Source organism: Bombina bombina, chromosome 4, assembly GCF_027579735.1.
Source record: "Bombina bombina isolate aBomBom1 chromosome 4, aBomBom1.pri, whole genome shotgun sequence".
NCBI classification, from domain to species: domain Eukaryota; kingdom Metazoa; phylum Chordata; class Amphibia; order Anura; family Bombinatoridae; genus Bombina; species Bombina bombina.
The window spans coordinates 1,064,195,379-1,064,216,524 of NC_069502.1; the positions used below are offsets into that span (position 1 = coordinate 1,064,195,379).

General features: G+C 37.1%; 1 protein-coding gene across 4 annotated transcripts in view; it reads left to right on the plus strand.

The window, feature by feature from the left end:
* NRXN1 (neurexin 1) overlaps positions 1–21,146 on the plus strand; it is a 2,027,363-nt gene that overhangs the window by 1,134,331 nt on the left and 871,886 nt on the right. For all 4 annotated transcript variants that reach the window (XM_053712207.1, XM_053712206.1, XM_053712209.1 and 1 more), the window contains one exon: positions 2,457–2,579. In XM_053712207.1, the coding sequence (XP_053568182.1) occupies positions 2,457–2,579 (123 nt within the window). The remainder of the gene's footprint in view (positions 1–2,456; positions 2,580–21,146) is intronic.

Here is a 21,146-nt window from a genome sequence, read left to right on the forward strand (position 1 = left end):
CATCTTAAAGCTCATCAGGTTGTCAGAGTAAAACAGAAAACTGTAGCTCTGTCAAATGAATTATAACATTTATTTGAGCACACAACTAAAAGTAACAACAATAATGGGAAACAAATAAAGTTCAACAAAGTATGCACAGTTACTAGTACTACAGTAAAAGAAAAGAAACCAATAACATTATAACATTGGGCCCTGTTTATTAAAAATAGGGTGGACAACGTATGCTCCTGGGAACCTGTCCTCTTGATATTGCAGCATTTTACATGCTGTCAATCATCCTGATCGGATTAGATCTCGATGATTTATCTCCACCACACTTTAGGTGGCAGCAAGATTACAAAGTTTTAGCCTTAGCAGCTACTTCACAAGTGTTTCAGGACCGCTTGCCCTGGGCTGAAACACTGAGGCCCAGAAGCTGTATCCACAGCTTAATAAATGGGGCCCAGTGGCTGTCACTCAAAGGTAAAAAAAGTCAGGATTTATCTAGATTAGATTGCTTTTGGTAACGTATAGGGGCATTTTTATCAAGCTCCGTATGGAAGACTAGCCAGAAACTGAAGTTATTAAGCGCTCCTTAACTTATCTGTCTGCTCTGAGGCCGCAGACAGAAATCAACCCGATTGAATACGATCAGGTTGATTGACACCCCCTGCTAGTGGCCAAATCTGCAGGGGGCGGCATTGCACCAGCGTGCAATGATGCGCTGTCGGCATTTATCGATGTGCAGCGGACATGATACGCTACTTCTTATCATGTCCGCTTGCACATTGATAAATATGCCCTACAGTCTAAACACACTTGATAGAAAAAAATTACAGTATATTCTTATATATTTAGGCCTAGTTTCCATTGCTGTGGTAACCTGTTGCTAACAACAAGTATCTCTATTAAAGTCTATAGCGATGTTTTACGTTAAAACCTTTTTACAACAGAAAATGAAACTTGGCTTTAGTCATTTTGACTAAAGCCAAGTTTTGAAGGTCACATTTAATGATATATTTCTATAAGATGCTTTTAGTTCATCTATAGTTTAGTAAATTGTCATAAAATGCAGACATGTGCAGCTGCGAAAAATTCGGTTCGGTTCGGATCGATTCGGACCGATTCGAATTTCGGTTTGGATCGATTCGAATTCGGAAGAAATCGAATGAATTCATTTCGGATTCATTCGGATTCTTTTGGATTCGTGAAAAATTCAGTTCGATTTGGTTTGATTCGGTTCGAATCAATTCGGAATTTCGGTCAGTGTTAAGTGGGATGTGCTGTGTATTACACTAGTATACTGTACAATACTAGTGTAATACACGGCCATCTGAATCCATCCGAATCTACCGAATAAATTCAAATCAATTCGGATTTATTTGGTAGATTCGGCACTACCGCAATTTGGAAATTCAAATCGATCCGAATCTCCGAATTCGACAAATTCATCCGAATTTCGATTTGGACCGAATCGAATTGCACATGTCTACATTTTAATAAAATTGCACTTTTGATCGTTAAAGGGACATAAACCACATTTTTTTCTTTTCAATTTACTTTTATTATAAATTTTGCTTAATTCTCTTACGGCTAGATTATAAGTCTCGCGCTGACTGCATTGTGCCTGCGTTATGTTTTTCTTTAGGCTCCCTCGAGCATCTTCAGCCTCGCTAGCCTCACCAGTCCTTATGTTATTAAATACTATTTAATAATATAAGGACTGGTGAGGCTAGCGAGGCTGAAGACGCTTGAGGAAGCATAAAGAAAAAACATATTGCATGCGCGCTGCAATCAGCACGCAACTTGTAATCTAAGAGTTAGTTTTCTTTATTAAATCAGCTGCAAGGCACGACTTGGAGCTAGAAGAAAACATCAGTAAGCCAATGATAAGAGGAATATTTGTACAGCCACAAACCCGCATCTAGCTCCCAGCCCCTGAGCCTACTTATGTATACTTTTAAACAAAGTGGAGCAAAGCAAATTTGATAATAGAAGTAAATTAGAAAGTTGTTTACAATAGTATTCTTTATCTGAATCATGAAATAGAAATTGGTGTTTCCTGTCTCTAATATAATAAATAAGCTTGTCATACAGAGCCACACTTTTCAGTTAAAAAATACAAATTAGTATTCTTTTAATACTTTCTTTAATTTAAACAAAAATCAACATTTAAGTGTAGGGTAACACCTGTACACTATTTTGTAAAAATAATAATAATTATTATTATAATAAAAAAATAATATATATATATATATATATATATATATATATATATATATATACTGATTTTCTTAAATTAAAACCAATGTTTAAGAGGTTCTTAATAAAGTTATTAAAAACATTCAGCTTTTCACTTTATTACCTTGTTGAAATTTTTATTGTGCTCTAGTTTATCTCTTTTATTCTTGTGATTAAAAAAGGCTCATTTATCTGTGTTTATTGTTTCTATAATGACTGTTTGGCATATCCTACAGGTAAAGGCCCAGAAACTCTTTATGCTGGCTCTAACCTCAATGATAATGAGTGGCACACAGTACGTGTGATCCGAAGAGGAAAGAGTTTAAAGTTAATGGTGGATGATCAACAAGGAATGACAGGTATGTTCAAAATGCACATTTTTACTACCTAATTTAAGCATAGAAATCTTATCTTTTATATTGTTGTTATTTAATTTATCCACATATAATTCCCATTTTTATTTTCTGTTTGTTAGTTTATATGTTGTGAAAATATTTTGTTTACTTTTTACATTTTTTTATTCCATTCTAAGACGATAATGAACTATTACAGTTTTTATGAAATTATATATATTTTTTATTCATGCTACATAAAGATGGCTTGTGAGCACAGTTTAAATCTACACTTGGACCATTATTGTATATGGAGTGTCAGCCTTAACATCTATTCAGTGGGGAGAGACAACCACAGGGGAAAAAAATCAGTGGAGGATTACATGGGACTGCTTACATATTTATCATGCAATTTATCACACATTATTTATTTATGGTTTACCTTCATACATGTGTGCATTACATTCATTGAGTTTAGACAGGGATCTGGGATGCAACATAAAGTCATGAAAACAACTTAAATTAGCATTGTTAAAATCTCTGCTTTTAAACAAATACAGTTGAAACCTTGATGTAACTCCTTTGCGTCTGGTTCTAAATTCTGTAAAAATGATTTTGAATGTGCAAAATTAAATTTGAGTTCATCCCAGGATCAAATTGTTTCATCACATTCACTATTCATTGCACCCACAGTATACAGGCTGAGAATGGCCAGTAATAATGCCTCAAATGAATAAATAACAAGGCAGGAATGAGACATCATGTTGAATGACAAATTCTAAATAAGACAATCTAAAGGATATGATGAAAGAAATAAAGGAAATTGGCTGCTAGCCTTCTCTTCTCTTTTTTTAACTCTGTTTTTGTCTTCTCATCTCATAGTATTATTAATAGGAATCGAGGTAGGGCTGATTTTTCTGGTGATACTCTTTTTCACAATTTGCCCAAAATACACAAACATTGCTTAAAAACACCAGGAAAACTGATTGTCTCAGGCATTGGTACCCTTTTGGAAACATTGTCTGAATGGCTAGTCAATTTGTTACAACCTATAGTTAAAAATATATACAGTTATCTGGGGGATTCAGGACATTTATAAGAAGTCTTTAAGAATAATGTTCACTAGTCCTCTGATTTGAGTTGGGCTGTTGTAGAGGTGTCATTTTGCTCTCACAGCGGTTAAGTTCTTTTTGGAGAGAGACACTGCTTTTGATGATGAAAAAAAGGGTTTTTGTGGGGCTTATAAATTGGTACTAACTCATACATTATTTTTTTTTATATATATAATAAATTTTTATTTGAGGTAAAAGTATAGCATACAAATAAAGAATTACAGCACTTTACATTGGCATTATACAATTGCTTGCAACAGAGAGTACATTTAATAGGTTACTCGTTAGAATTACATATGTAAAAAAACAACGTCTGCTATCTATATGTCATGTTGTTAGTGATATTTATAGTTGCTGTAATAAAAGAGGAGATATGAACCTCAAATTTTAGTTGGTATCATACTGAGCATAAGTAATATCAAGCTGAAGCCCAGAATGAACAGTAAATAAACAGCAATATATGGCTTATAATATATAGAGATTAAAATATTAGGTGAGAGAAGATCTAAGCCTCTTGATTCTGGGCTTTTAGGCTGATGGTTATGAATATTACAGTTGCGGTATAAGAAAGGTAAACCGCACAATTCGTACTCCATAACTAGGAGGTACATTATATGTGTATGTGTGTGTGGGGGGGAGTTGGTTATTTGGATGTGATAGGTCGATAAGGTGATTTATTGTATCATGACTAGTATAAAGCTATACCCAGGAAAACATCTCTGCGTTGCTATAAGTATCATTTATAGTAGCCATGCTATCACCGCACCGTAAGTAAACATGTGTTTATATGCAAACTTGAATGACATGTCTATATAAGCGTTCTGAGTAAACACCTTCACAATTATACAATAGGAGAAGAAGAAAGTTATCTTATAAAACAAAAGAACAATGCGTAGGGGTTCATAAAGTTAAAACTGAATAGAACACACAGCAGCTAACTTACTGCTCAGATGTAACAGAGTAAACATATTCACAAAATAATCATTAAAGGAGTCCCAGTGACTGCGTATCTGTCTCTCTTTGTTAGCACGGAGGTTATATCCAAATTAACCTATGCCACATTAAGCACTATTGAAGCAAATGGCATTGAATAAAAGAATAGAAGGAAATAGATCTTTACATTCTTAATGCAGAGTTGTACACAAACTAAGTTGCTAGAATCACAACATATAAAAAGCTTAAACATTTAAATGTCCTGTGTGTCAAAACAGCTATTGCTTTGACCAATATAACTATAAATAACCATTTAGCCTTAAATAAAATGTTAGGAATAATAATGGCTAAGCTTATAAACCAGAAGATAAATAAAAATAGCACGCTGTTAATAAAGCATTTAGGTGTACAATAGCTAATTTATATCAAACAAAAGCTAATAACATATATAATAGTAGTTAAGATTGAGAACCAGGAGATAAATTAAAATAGCCCACAATTTGTTAAGTAAACATCAGTCTGAGAGGAAGAGTTCAGACATTCTTGGCTGAATCCATGCAGCATACTATCAGTCCCAAAATTACCAAACAAGGCAGCTGCGTGTGAATATCCTTATTTTTAGCTGACTCCAACTTTTAAATGATTAAAATCTTAGTACGAAAAAATGGCTGACATTCAGGAAAGCAAGGCTTAGGAACAAAACAGTCATAAGAATAACCGTTATAGAGAAAGTCAAAGAGATCAGGCTCAGTCCTTAGTATTGAACCCTTTTCAGCTATCTTTTTATTTTTCTTAGCCAATACCCGATCTATGCAATTTGTCTGTGAAATCTAGCAGCTGCAGTCCACAGAAAACACCACTCACATATCTGGTGGGAATCCTGAAGTTGTAGAGATAGAAATCACATATCCTAGGAGCCTGATCACCTCCCCTTTTGAAATTAGCACACTGCCACCGTATTAGCTTTACACCTTTAGTACGACCATAAAGGGAGAATATCGTCACCTTAGGCTGCCAGAATGTAGATTTTTCAACATACACATATTTATCTTCTGTAGCAATGCAATTGCTCGCAACATGGCACGATCTCTCCCCACCAATGCATGTAGCTTCATCTGCTTGTTGAAGATATCCATTATGGCCGCCCGCACTCAGGGGAACATATTCATCGACGTAGCTGTTATGAAGAGTATTAACCTCAGTGTTTTCATAGCCGGGGTCTAGAAGCCGGTTAACCCCTTGTGCGTAAACACTGTCGTTGACTGATACCTCCCCATATGACCCATACAATGCCAGCGCCAGGCTGGAGAAATGAGCCGCAAGGAGATGCGCTATCTCTGATTCCCAGTCCTCTGAGGCCTCCATCATGGTTAGATTTTTGTTGCAAACTCAGATCCAGAAACCTCCAGTCAAACTCCTGGGTTGTTTAATAACTCTGTGAGCTGTAGGGATCTATTTTTTAATACATAAGAGCTTTTTTCCTGTAGTCAAAGCTATCTGTAATTTGTTTATTGACGGGAGCACTTTCAAACACGTCTTTCTTCATTGATAGCTGGCTCCGCCCCCAACTCATACATTTTTAAAGCTTAATAATATATTTTACCTTTAATGTTGTGGCATTTAATGGGGGTAAAGTTGGCTCCCTCTTTTGCACTTTTGTTTATGGGTTGGTGGGAACTCTATTCTTTAAACTATCCCTTTTTGGAGAACATTGATTTTCCATTAGGCTTATTTATGTCCTATTTTTATATAACAGCAATGGTGAGTTGGATGTTTTTAAGATTAAAAAAAAATAATTAATAATAATATTTGAATTCGAATGTTATGGGTTTCGGATGTGTTGATAAATCCAAAAATCAGGAGCTAAATTTTTTAGATATAATTTTAAGAGGAGTTACGTTACAGTGGTTTATCATTGCTAAAACCCTTAAAAAAATTCCCAAGAGTCAGTTTCTCAGTATAATAAGAAATACCAATCCAGATGATGTATTTGAACTAAAGGGGAGGGAACATAGTGATAAATTAATAGTTAGGTGATATGATCCCCTCTTTTCGAAAAACAAAAAACAAAGAGGAGGTGAAACATAAACCTTCAAGCATAAAAAAAAATGAAAATAGAAGAAATAAAGAAAATTCTTCAGTACACAGTATACATGTCAATATAACAAGTTATGACATCTTGAAGAAGAATCTTAGAATCTTAAAAGATGATGAAATACTTGAACATTTAATTGCTAATTTCAAATTTGTATCCAAGAAGCCAGTTACTTTAAGCACTCGGTTATCAGTGAAAGGAAATTTTAAGTATGTGTCATGCGGCTAGATTTGGAGTTTGGCGGTAAAAGAGCTGTTAACGCTCCGCGGGTTTATTTCTGGCCGCACCATAAATTTAACTCTGGTATCGAGAGTTCAAACAAATGCTGCGTTAGGCTCCAAAAAAGGAGCGTAGAGCATTTTTACCGCAAATACAACTCTCGATACCAGAGTTGCTTACGGACGCGGCCGGCCTCAAAAACGTGCTCGTGCACGATTCTCCCATAGGAAACAATGGGGCTGTTTGAGCTGAAAAAAAACCTAACACCTGCAAAAAAGCAGCGTTCAGCTCCTAACGCAGCCCCATTGTTTCCTATGGGGAAACACTTCCTACGTCTGCACCTAACACTCTAACATGTACCCCGAGTCTAAACACCCCTAGCCTTACACTTATTAACCCCTAATCTGCCGCCCCCGCTATCGCTGACCCCTGCATTACACTTTTAACCCCTAATCTGCCGCTCCGTAAACCGCCGCCACCTACGTTATCCCTATGTACCCCTAATCTGCTGCCCTAACATCGCCGACCCCTATGTTATATTTATTAACCCCTAATCTGCCCCCCACAACGTCGCCGACACCTACCTACACTTATTAACCCCTAATCTGCCGACCGGACCTGAGCGCTACTATAATAAAGTTATTAACCCCTAATCCGCCTCACTAACCCTATCATAAATAGTATTAACCCCTAATCTGCCCTCCCTAACATCGCCGACACCTACCTTCAATTATTAACCCCTAATCTGCCGACCGGAGCTCACCGCTATTCTAATAAATGTATTAACCCCTAAAGCTAAGTCTAACCCTAACACTAACACCCCCCTAAGTTAAATATAATTTTTATCTAACGAAATAAATTAACTCTTATTAAATAAATGATTCCTATTTAAAGCTAAATACTTACCTGTAAAATAAATCCTAATATAGCTACAATATAAATTATAATTATATTATAGCTATTTTAGGATTTATATTTATTTTACAGGCAACTTTGTAATTATTTTAACCAGGTACAATAGCTATTAAATAGTTAAGAACTATTTAATAGTTACCTAGTTAAAATAATTACAAATTTACCTGTAAAATAAATCCTAACCTAAGTTATAATTAAACCTAACACTACCCTATCAATAAAATAATTAAATAAACTACCTACAATTACCTACAATTAACCTAACACTACACTATCAATAAATTAATTAAACACAATTGCTACAAATAAATACAATTAAATAAACTATCTAAAGTACAAAAAATAAAAAAGAACTAAGTTACAGAAAATAAAAAAATATTTACAAACATAAGAAAAATATTACAACAATTTTAAACTAATTACACCTACTCTAAGCCCCCTAATAAAATAACAAAGACCCCCAAAATAAAAAATTCCCTACCCTATTCTAAAATACTAAAATTACAAGCTCTTTTACCTTACCAGCCCTGAACAGGGCCCTTTGCGGGGCATGCCCCAAGAATTTCAGCTCTTTTGCCTGTAAAAAAAAAACATACAATACCCCCCCCCCAACATTACAACCCACCACCCACATACCCCTTATCTAACCCAAACCCCCTTAAATAAACCTAACACTAATCCCCTGAAGATCTTCCTACCTTGTCTTCACCATCCAGGTATCACCGATCCGTCCTGGCTCCAAGATCTTCATCCAACCCAAGCGGGGGTTGGCGATCCATAATCCGGTGCTCCAAAGTCTTCCTCCTATCCGGCAAGAAGAGGACATCCGGACCGGCAAACATCTTCTCCAAGCGGCATCTTCTATGTTCTTCCATCCGATGACGACCGGCTCCATCTTGAAGACCTCCAGCGCGGATCCATCCTCTTCTTCCGACGACTAGACGACGAATGACGGTTCCTTTAAGGGACGTCATCCAAGATGGCGTCCCTCGAATTCCGATTGGCTGATAGGATTCTATCAGCCAATCGGAATTAAGGTAGGAATTTTCTGATTGGCTGATGGAATCAGCCAATCAGAATCAAGTTCAATCCGATTGGCTGATTCAATCAGCCAATCAGATTGAGCTCGCATTGTATTGGCTGATCGGAACAGCCAATAGAATGCGAGCTCAATCTGATTGGCTGATTGGATCAGCCAATCGGATTGAACTTGATTCTGATTGGCTGATTCCATCAGCCAATCAGAAAATTCCTACCTTAATTCCGATTGGCTGATAGAATCCTATCAGCCAATCGGAATTCGAGGGACGCCATCTTGGATGACGTCCCTTAAAGGAACCGTCATTCGTCGTCTAGTCGTCGGAAGAAGAGGATGGATCCGCGCTGGAGGTCTTCAAGATGGAGCCGGTCGTCATCGGATGGAAGAACATAGAAGATGCCGCTTGGAGAAGATGTTTGCCGGTCCGGATGTCCTCTTCTTGCCGGATAGGAGGAAGACTTTGGACCCTCTTCTGGACTTCTTCAGTGGATGTCTAGCCCCCGCTTGGGTTGGATGAAGATCTTGGAGCCAGGACGGATCGGTGAACCTGGCATGGTGAAGACAAGGTAGGAAGATCATCAGGGGCTTAGTGTTAGGTTTATTTAAGGGGGGTTTGGGTTAGATTAGGGGTATGTGGGTGGTGGGTTGTAATGTTGGGGGGGGGGTATTGTATGTTTTCTTTTACAGGCAAAAGAGCTGAACTTCTTGGGGCATGCCCCGCAAAGGGCCCTGTTCAGGGCTGGTAAGGTAAAAGAGCTTGTAACTTTTTAAATTTAGAATAGGGTAGGGAATTTTTTATTTTGGGGGTCTTTGTTATTTTATTAGGGGGCTTAGAGTAGGTGTAATTAGTTTAAAATTGTTGTAATATTTTTCTTATGTTTGTAAATATTTTTTTATTTTCTGTAACTTAGTTCTTTTTTATTTTTTGTACTTTAGATAGTTTATTTAATTGTATTTATTTGTAGCAATTGTGTTTAATTAATTTATTGATAGTGTAGTGTTAGGTTAATTGTAGGTAATTGTAGGTAGTTTATTTAATTATTTTATTGATAGGGTAGTGTTAGGTTTAATTATATCTTAGGTTAGGATTTATTTTACAGGTAAATTTGTAATTATTTTAACTAGGTAACTATTAAATAGTTCTTAACTATTTAATAGCTATTGTACCTGGTTAAAATAAATACAAAGTTACCTGTAAAATAAATATTAATCCTAAAATAGCTATAATATAAATGTAATTTATATTGTAGCTATATTAGGATTTATTTTACAGGTAAGTATTTAGCTTTAAATAGGAATCATTTATTTAATAAGAGTTAATTTATTTCGTTAGATAAAAATTATATTTAACTTAGGGGGGTGTTAGTGTTAGGGTTAGACTTAGCTTTAGGGGTTAATACATTTATTAGAATAGCGGTGAGCTCCGGTCGGCAGATTAGGGGTTAATAATTGAAGGTAGGTGTCGGCGATGTTAGGGAGGGCAGATTAGGGGTTAATACTATTTATGATAGGGTTAGTGAGGCGGATTAGGGGTTAATAACTTTATTATAGTAGCGCTCAGGTCCGCTCGGCAGATTAGGGGTTAATAAGTGTAGGTAGGTGTCGGCGACGTTGTGGGGGGCAGATTAGGGGTTAATAAATATAACATAGGGGTCGGCGATGTTAGGGGCAGAAGATTAGGGGTACATAGGGATAACGTAGGTGGCGGCGATTTGCGGTCGGAAGATTAGGGGTTAATTATTTTAAGTAGCTTGCGGCGACGTTGTGTGGGGTAAGTTAGGGGTTAATAAATATAATATAGGGGTCGGCGGGGTTAGGGGCAGCAGATTAGGGGTACATAAGTATAACGTAGGTGGCGGTCGGCAGATTAGGGGTTAAAAATTTTAATCGAGTGGCGGCGATGTGGGGGGACCTCGGTTTAGGGGTACATAGGTAGTTTATGGGTGTTAGTGTAGTTTAGGGTACAGTAGTTAAGAGCTTTATGAACCGGCGTTAGCCAGAAAGCTCTTAACTCCTGCTTTTTTCAGGCGGCTGGAATCTTGTCGTTAGAGCTCTAACGCTCACTGCAGAAACGACTCTAAATACCAGCGTTAGAAAGATCCCATTGAAAAGATAGGCTACGCAAATGGCGTAGGGGGATCTGCGGTATGGAAAAGTCGCGGCTGTAAAGTGAGCGTTAGACCCTTTAATCACTGACTCCAAATACCAGCGGGCGGCCAAAACCAGCGTTAGGAGCCTCTAACGCTGGTTTTGACGGCTACCGCCGAACTCTAAATCTAGGCCTAAATTTGTAAATCTTTTGATGTTCTGGCCCTTGGTGACATGTTTACAGTACTGAAACTGGCAAATGCTACTAAATGAATGTTTATGCCAATTGGAAAAATAATTTGGCAATTTAGAAAAAGGGTATGAGAGCATCTAAATAATGTGGACAATTATTTAAAAAAGACTCTGCAATAGCAAGACATTTTAATAATAACTATCTAACAAATGTATCTTCATTGTCTGCATGTCTTATAGACATAGTAAAAAGAGTTGAGAGCTACAGGCTATTGGCCAAAAGGGGATTTTTTTGGATTTAACAATTGCAATTGCAAACAATAAAAATCCATCTGGTTTAAATCAGGAGTAGGATACTTTGTAGAGTAACATTTTTCTTTGTGAACGTTACATTAATTTAATAGATGTATAAATGAATTCAGATATTATATATATATATATATATATATATATATATATATATATACAGTATATATACACATACATACATATATTATATATGCTGTCAGCATTTATCAATGTGCAGCGGACATGATATGCTACATCTTATCATGTCTGCTCGCACTTTGATAAATATACCCCTATGTATTGTTTAAAAAAAAAAATCCTTCATATTGGTAGTTTGTTCTTGTTTCTGTTTTTCTATTCTGTATTTATGCAGATATTTTTAGATTTGCTGCACAGAAACAATGTATACAATGTGAATAAAGCTTTTATAACATTCAAGGACAAATTACACCATATTTATAAATGTATGCTATTGTCAGTAAATGCATATAACATGAGGCAGTGTACTTTTTGTACAAAAGGTTATATATATTTATATTTCTTTTGTTTTAATATGAAATTGTATTAGCATAAAAGGTTAGCAACACTATTTTATTTAGTTCTATTATAAACATAAGTTCACAAAACAGGATAAATAAGTGATATTATAATATAGCTATAAGGGAAAAATATGCCTGTTTACTATTAAGCCCAGAATTATGTTAGTATATTATAGTTAGCAAATCAGATAGCGCTAGTGGCCTAATAATAGTCAATGGGGCTTATTTAATATGGTGCGAGCGGGCATGATCCGCTGCCCATCGATAAATGCCGACAGCATACGCTCTTGCCATTTATCATTGCACCAGCAGTTCTTGTGAACTGCTGGTGCAATACCACCCCTGCAGATTCGCGGCCAATCGGCCACTAGCAGGGGGTGTCAATCAACCTGATCGTATTCAATCAGGTTGATTTCTGTCTGCCGCCTCAGAGTCTTTAGGCCGCTGCTGTATAACTTCTGTTTCCGGTGAGCCTGAATATCTTAACTATAAAAGGATTCAGTAAGTCTAGGAGGAGGTTGTGAAAGTCCACAGGCACCATAATCAAGACCATGTTAACTGGACTTCTGTTCCAGTCAGAAACAGAATCCCAACATGGTGCCCCATATACCATTTTCACAATGACCATATCTCCAACCTCTGGATCAGTGATGATCAATTGCCTAACACGTGGGGGCAGCTGATCAATATTTTAGAAACCTTAAGTGTCACATATAAATTTATGGCTATGAACACACAAGTTATAATATGTTCTCTAAAAATATCCAGTGGCACAGGAACAGATTTAGGTAAGGCTGTATGGTACCCATAACTGTTGTTTTACCCAGAGTGCTTTTTTTATGGCAACCTTATTTGTCCACCCAAAAAAGTAATAAAGGCCCACTTTTTAGCCCATTGTCACATATACTAGTGAAGGGGGCTGTATGTTGGCACCAGTTGACTTCTGATCTAAATTATGGAAAAATAAAACATTATTTTTTTAGAGAACCCTCCTTAAAAATATAGTATTATTGCATAAATGAAAATATACTTAACAGGTAATAGGTTAGGCATTTATATCCCAGAAGTAACACTCTCCATTATTATCCTTATATAAACATCTCAGGGTACATAGAGGAGGTTAAAAACATTGACATAGGCAAGTCACCAATTAATAGTGTAATAAGACAAATAATCTAATACAGGAGGTCTCTAAAGAATTCAAGGTGCATAAAGGGGGTTAAAATATATTAAGGCAACCAATAGTTCAGTAATAGAACACATTAGAACATTTTCTTATTGCACTTTATGTCCCTTTAAGCCAGTGAGGAAGATGAAAAAAATAATATTAGTTAAATATCATTATCTGCTTTAAAGCTCAGTATCTGTATGATAAAGTCCATTTATATATTGATGTGGTAGCATTACATGCATCATGAGTTATTCTTTTTCTCGTTTGTCATACAGATGTGATCAGTACCATTAGTCACAGCAGTAACACAGCATATTACAGTATAAATCAGAAAATCACTAGCTCTCTTACAGGATTTGATACTAATGCGCCATAATATATCACAATATACAGTAATATAGACCTTGTAAAAAGAAAAAGATTATTGGTCAAATGTACGGTGCACTTATTTTTTTAGATATAGTCTCTAAAAATAAATATCTAGGTATATGTACCTCAAAAACTGGTTTCAATAAAAACAGGAAAAACATAACGCATGTGAACATTGTTTTTCCAATAACCATAGAGATACATTTATAAAATGACAGACGATTCTTTACAATAAAAATGTCAAAAGTACATATTTAAGTCTTTATATTTAAAGCTTATCTGTATATTTTCAAAGGTGAATATTATATTTGATTTTATACAGAAATGCTTAAAAGGAGAAAAATATGCAGATATGGGGGCAGTAATTTATTTTTTATAGTTGACTGCAATAGGAAATGATACTTAGGCTATTCTCTTAAAGCAATAGAAAGGTCAATGTATTTCAGTTTTAAATAAAAGCATTTTTGCAATTTTCTCCCATTGATTGTATAATTCATATTGGATTCACACAAAATAGAGGACTTTTCACCTTAACATGAACTTTATTTCTATATTTATTAATTACATAGAGTGCCATTTACAACACTGTCTAGGTGGCAACTCTCTCACACTCCCTAACTAGAAGCAAGCTTTGTGCACGCAATGTATACTGCAAGTATTACAAGTTAAAAGTGAAAAGGTTTCGCTCATTTGCTAACCTGGCTCACACAAAAAGTTAGAATATTATGACCGTGATAATGTATTCCCCCATAGACTTCAATACAGAGCAAAAAGTGGAAAAAACCCCAAGAAGCTAACACCCTACTCACACGCACAATGGGGTCGATTTATCAAATGACTCAGCAGGCTTCGCCTGCCTACGACTGCAGGTTCTCACAAGAGAACCTGCATTCCATATTTATGAAGCATCGGTCATTAGACTACTGCTTCCCTTTCCTCTTCACCAACTCTTAGGTGGTGAATTTCAATTTGCCAGGTCTCGTCTGACTGGGTGGGGAGACTGACAGCTCCTGCCCACTCGTGATTGACTGTGCGTGGGCATGGGACGGCGTTGCACAAGAGCGCAAAATTGCATTTTTGTGTGGTGCTGAATTCCACCAAAGGTACGCCCCTGTCCGCCGCAGCTTAATAAATTGACCTCTATATATACTAAACATGGACTAACCAGACCAGTGCAAAATGCAAATCATATAGATTGTGTGGCAGTAATTTTAAAGGGATGGTTTACCCAAAACATTTTTCTTCTTTAATTTGTTCCCAAAGATCCATTTTATCTGCTGGAGTGTATTAAATTGTTTACAAGTAGCTCCTTTTTCCCTTATTTTGACAATTTAAATAGCTGAATTAGGGCTAGATTACAAGTGGAGCGTTATTTAATGCACCTGCTCATGCGTTAAAGGGACAGTATATACCAATTTTCATATAACTGCATGTAATAGACACTACTATAAAGAGGAATATGCCCAGATACTGAAATAAACATCCAGTATAAAACCTTTTTAACATTTTCTTAGAAGCTCCCTGTTTAGCACTGTTAATGAGGTTAGTCTGGGACACACAGTAAAAGGGGATGAGGAAACACTCCCTCATTCCATGCATATGAAAAGACAAATAACATAAACAGGAGCCAGCAGGAGTCTGTAAATGTGTGTATACATCTGACACTGTGGGGCTTGGTTAGGAGTTTTAAAATCAGCACAATGTTATTAAAAAAGCAAAACTATCCATTGTTACAAAAACACTCCAAGATGGGCTGTAAAATGGATCATCTGCAAAACATTTATGCAAAGAAAAATCTAGTGTACAATGTCCCTTTAACTGCGCTAGAAGTAAGCTTTTTGTGCGTCTCGGGTAGCGCACATATTACAAGTGGAAAGTAAAAATGTTTTTGCACAAGCGCTAACCGGACATGTGTAGTCCATTATAGAAGTCAATGGAGCAAGAAAGGTGGGGAAAAACAACCCGATCGCATTTTCTCATGTGCGGTAACCCGACATGAAAATATGAATATTACACATTCTATTGTTCTTCACATAGCAGAATATGATAGATAGATAGATAGATAGATAGATAGATAGATAGATAGATAGATAGATAGATAGATAGATAGATAGATAGATATACATACTTAGAACATATTCCCTTTGTGAAGAATGTTTACAGTAAATACATAGTTAAACACTTTATTAAATATAAATATTGCATAAATATGAGTTTACATGTTTTCATCTACTTTACTAAAAAGGGCTCCAATGCACTTTTATATATGTCTACATATGTATTTATGTGTTTATATGTGTATAGCTGTCTGTAATTACATAAATACTTAAATAAATATATCTAAATTATGGACAGAGTGTACGCAGAGCAAAAAAATCAAACTCCTAAATAACCCCCTTAATTTAGGACAAAAGTAGACAAACAGAAAGAATATTAATAGGAGCACTCAAAGGATAAAGATAAAGATCAAAGATATCCAAAAGGAAGCTAAAAAACAGGCTATACAAGACAGTGCAAAAGTACCAAATGCTGCAATAAATAACTTTAGTGCAATCAAGCACGCAGGATGAATCTTTAAAGGCTTGTCTTTAGCGCTTGTCAGCCCTTTTCAGCACACAATATCTGTCTTTAAAGGCTTGTCTTTAGCGCTTGTCAGCCCTATTCAGCTCACAATATCTGTCTTTAAAGGCTTGTCTTTAGCGCTTGTCAGCCCTTTTCAGCACACAATATCTGTCTTTAAAGGCTTGTCTTTAGCGCTTGTCAGCCCTTTTCAGCACACAATATCTGTCTTTAAAGGCTTGTCTTTAGCGCTTGTCAGCACTTTTCAGCACACAATATCTGTCTTTAAAGGCTTGTCTTTAGCGCTTGTCAGCACTTTTCAGCACACAATATCTGTCTTTAAAGGCTTGTCTTTAGCGCTTGTCAGCACTTTTCAGCACACAATATCTGTCTTTAAAGGCTTGTCTTTAGCGCTTGTCAGCCCTTTTCAGCACACAATATCTGTCTTTAAAGGCTTGTCTTTAGCGCTTGTCAGCACTTTTCAGCACACAATATCTGTCTTTAAAGGCTTGTCTTTAGCGCTTGTCAGCCCTTTTCAGCACACAATATCTGTCTTTAAAGGCTTGTCTTTAGCGCTTGTCAGCCCTTTTCCGCACACAATATCTGTCTTTAAAGGCTTGTCTTTAGCGCTTGTCAGCCCTTTTCAGCACACAATATCTGTCTTTAAAGGCTTGTCTTTAGTGCTTGTCAGCCCTTTTTAGCACACAATATCTGTCTTTAAAGGCTTGTCTTTAGCGCTTGTCAGCCCTTTTCAGCACACAATATCTGTCTTTAAAGGCTTGTCTTTAGTGCTTGTCAGCACTTTTCAGCACACAATATCTGTCTTTAAAGGCTTGTCTTTAGCGCTTGTCAGCCCTTTTCAGCACACAATATCTGTCTTTAAAGGCTTGTCTTTAGCGCTTGTCAGCCCTTTTCAGCACACAATATCTGTCTTTAAAGGCTTGTCTTTAACGCTTGTCAGCACTTTTCAGCACACAATATCTGTCTTTAAAGGCTTGTCTTTAGCGCTTGTCAGCACTTTTCAGCACACAATATCTGTCTTTAAAGGCTTGTCTTTAGTGCTTGTCAGCCCTTTTCAGCACACAATATCTGTCTTTAAAGGCTTGTCTTTAGCGCTTGTCAGCACTTTTCAGCACACAATATCTGTCTTTAAAGGCTTGTCTTTAGTGCTTGTCAGCACTTTTCAGCACACAATATCTGTCTTTAAAGGCTATCTGTCTTTAAAGGCTTGTCTTTAGCGCTTGTCAGCACTTTTCAGCACACAATATCTGTCTTTAAAGGCTTGTCTTTCGCACTTGTCAGCACTTTTCAGCACATAATATCTGTCTTTAAAGGCTTGTCTTTAGCGCTTGTCAGCACTTTTCAGCACACAATATCTGTCTTTAAAGGCTTGTCTTTAACGCTTGTCAGCACTTTTCAGCACACAATATCTGTCTTTAAAGGCTTGTCTTTAGCGCTTGTCAGCCCTTTTCAGCACACAATATCTGTCTTTAAAGGCTTGTCTTTAGCGCTTGTCAGCCCTTTTCAGCACACAATATCTGTCTTTAAAGGCTTGTCTTTAGCGCTTGTCAGCACTTTTCAGCACACAATATCTGTCTTTAAAGGCTTGTCTTTAGCGCTTGTCAGCCCTTTTCAGCACACAATATCTGTCTTTAAAGGCTTGTCTTTAGCGCTTGTCAGCACTTTTCAGCACATAATATCTGTCTTTAAAGGCTTGTCTTTGGGTATAATTTTACCAGAAGTGAAAACCGCTAGACCTTCCATAGGTTTAAGAGAACACTTAACAGGCTTTTATAAGTGACTCAAATCTGCATTAACTGCACAGCATTGACGCATTTCTCCCTGCATGAGGGCTTTTTCAAGATCTTGCTGATATTATGTGCGGAAAAGTGTTTTTCCTGGGATACTACTCCTTAGATTTGAACAATTAACCGCTGTGGAAGCCTTGCGGTCTCTATAGAGACATTGTTACAAATTCTTCTAAGGATCAGCTTGCATTTTTTTCCAACGCAATTTTTTCACCTGCAGGTGTGGTGTATTTTTTGAGATTATAGTGGTGGCAATATTCCCTATTAGTCCTATATACTTCTATCTATATTGCACTGATGTATCTTTTATGTGTACTATTATCGGAGACGTCCAATTTTCTAATTATTAATTATTTTTTAGTAAATTGTTATTTAATGTGCACTCTGTTACATTCAGTTATTTATTGCAGCATTTGGTACTTTTGCACTGCCTTGTATAGCCTGTTTTATAGCTTCCTTTTGGATATCTTTGCTCTTTATCTTTTGCCTTTGGCCCCAAGTTATCAAGGTCTGTCGGACCTGATCCAACAGTGCGGATCAGGTCCGACAGACCTCGCTGAATACGGCGAGCAATACGCTCGCCGTATTCAGCATTGCACCAGCAGCTCACAAGAGCTGCTGGTGCAACTCCGTCCCCTGCAGACTCGCGGCCAATAGGCCGCCAGCAGGGGGGTGTCAATTAACCCGATCGTACTCGATCGGATTGATTTCCGTCGATGTCTGTCCGCCTGCTCAGAGCAGGCGGACAGGTTGTGGAGCAGCGGTCTTTGTGACCGCTGCTTCATAACTGCTGTTTCTGGCGAGCCTGCAGGCTTGCCAGAAACACTGGGCATCAAGCTCAATTCGGAGCTTGATAAATATGCCCCTTTGAGCGCTCCTATAAATATTCTTTCTGTTTGCATAAATAAATACACACACACACATATATATATATATATATTTATATATATACTATATATATATATATACCTTTTTTCCTAACACCTGAGACCTCATATCTTTGAGGCCCTATAACTTGTTATTGTGATTTAAAAAAATGAATATATATATATATATATATATATATATTGCTATTTTTATGTGTTTAGTGACACTTTTTATTCAGGAATAGCAGTTTACCGAGCTCGGAAGTTATGCTGTCCTGGTGCAGATTAAAATTTATTGTGTTCATGCGATAATGTTTATTTTAACCTGTAGATACGTGTGCTATGTCCAACGTGTGCAAACAGGTGCAATAAACCCAATATCCCTCGCGCACAACAGTTAGCGCGCCACTCGTAATCTAGCCCTATGTTGGTGGAAATGAATTACTGCACACCATAAAGATAATAATAAAAAAATAAGGGGGGCGGAGCAAGCCAGGCACCTGAGCGGTCGCAAGCTAAGAGAGCTCTGCTGCTATAATACACTTAATCCCTGATAAGATCGCTCAGGATTGCCCTAGACCATGCCAAATTATAACCGATAATCTGAAGATCAGTGCTGAGGGGTTCAGTAACTAAGAGAGAACTTGGAGTGATAAATTTGAAGCGCTTTTCTATCAACCACGGCCTACGCACAGTCTGCTTATGGAACAGCCATATTGCCGACCACGTGGAGATAAGAGCAAGATCTGACTCAAGCATTTTTTGTGACTTTCTGTAGGCTGCGATTATGTCTCTAACAAGATTATTCGCATACAGCCCCTTGGAGACTGATACACTATCGTCCGAATCTGAGAGCTCCATGAGTCATGGCCCCACTATAATAGACACCATAGAGCAATGGGAGCTTAATACACTGCTCTCCTTGGATCAGCACCACCAGTATTTCAGACTACATTTTGATTGCCTCTTTTCTGCTCTACTGGTGGATCTATCTGAACCAGAGGAGGACTCTTGTGTACAACATGACAAGCGCTGGGACCCTGGAATGCAAGCAACCGCAGAGTGGGTCACGCAGAGTAACACCAATGACGATTTCTCTCAGGATACCGATTGCACCTTTGTAGCTTCTGAGAATAGCTCTCATTTGGAAAGGCTGCAATCTCTGACTCTGAGGAACACAGGCCGGGATCAGAGCATTCTACGATCTAACTTTCAAACATTACCTGCCTCAAGCAGTAGGGACATGCCACTGAGAAACGTAAGTGACTGTGAGAGCAAACCCGTAGCCCTCAAACAAGAGGTTAGTGGCAGAAGTCTAAAGAAACAGTCACCGGAGCATTTTTCTATGCCTAAAGAACAAGAGAGACTGCTCAGCTTCCACCCAGCACAGCAGATAACCAGGCAGTATACCGGACTTGTGAACATTACCCCTTTCTTTATTTTAGAGTTACATAAGTCCGGCATAGGTTAAATTATATTGCGCTACAAAGAGGATCTGCTCTTATTGTTAATCTTTGGGTTCCCTTCCTTCTCAAAGGCTAGCAATATTTTCATGTTTTAATCGAGGTGACAGTTGAACCCCTCTGAGACATTCAGGTTCTTTCTCAAAACCTTCTGGTTTATAGTTTTTAGTGGATCCATCAGTTTACATGCAGTTATAAATGTATTTCCCAACCTTACTATTACGGTTCTATATGTAATTTTTATATTCAATATTCTACCGGTTAAGCTTCAATTACACTCATAGAGACTGCCTAGTCGCAGTGAATATATTTTAGAGGTTCTTCCCCAATTATTTTAACATTGTTTGCTATATGGCTCACCTACAATTTCCCTTTACATGTCTCTACCTTGTACCTTTTGAAGAACACAGGGATATTATCAAAGTGGGAGCTATGATTTAAACGAAATTCATGGCCTATAAAACATTTACCGGTTTAATTAAGCCCTGTAAAATATATTTGAGTGAAGAGATAAGCTATCTGTACAATATGTGTAATCTTGTAACCATGCTATAGAAGGGATATCCTCATATACCTTAGGGCATAACGGTTTGGTGTATTTGATGTGTATTATATCTCATATATGCAATTTACTTTAGAATTTACTATGCCACTTAGACTGAAGTCCCCTCCTTTTTAAGCCAAAAGATAATCCCTCTAACTGTGTACCCCATTAATCCCTTCTTCTTAACTACCCATTACCTGCAAAAATAGGCATAGTCCGGCTTACACTTGTACTTTTTTGTTTTTCACCCATGATAGATAACAACCCATCTTGCTTCTAATATGAAGTGACATACGTCGAGTATATAAAGACAAGACTCTCTAGCCTCTGATCTGATTATTTTTCCTCTCGCAGTATTTAAAAGTTTTTAGGTACATATACTTTACAGACCAAT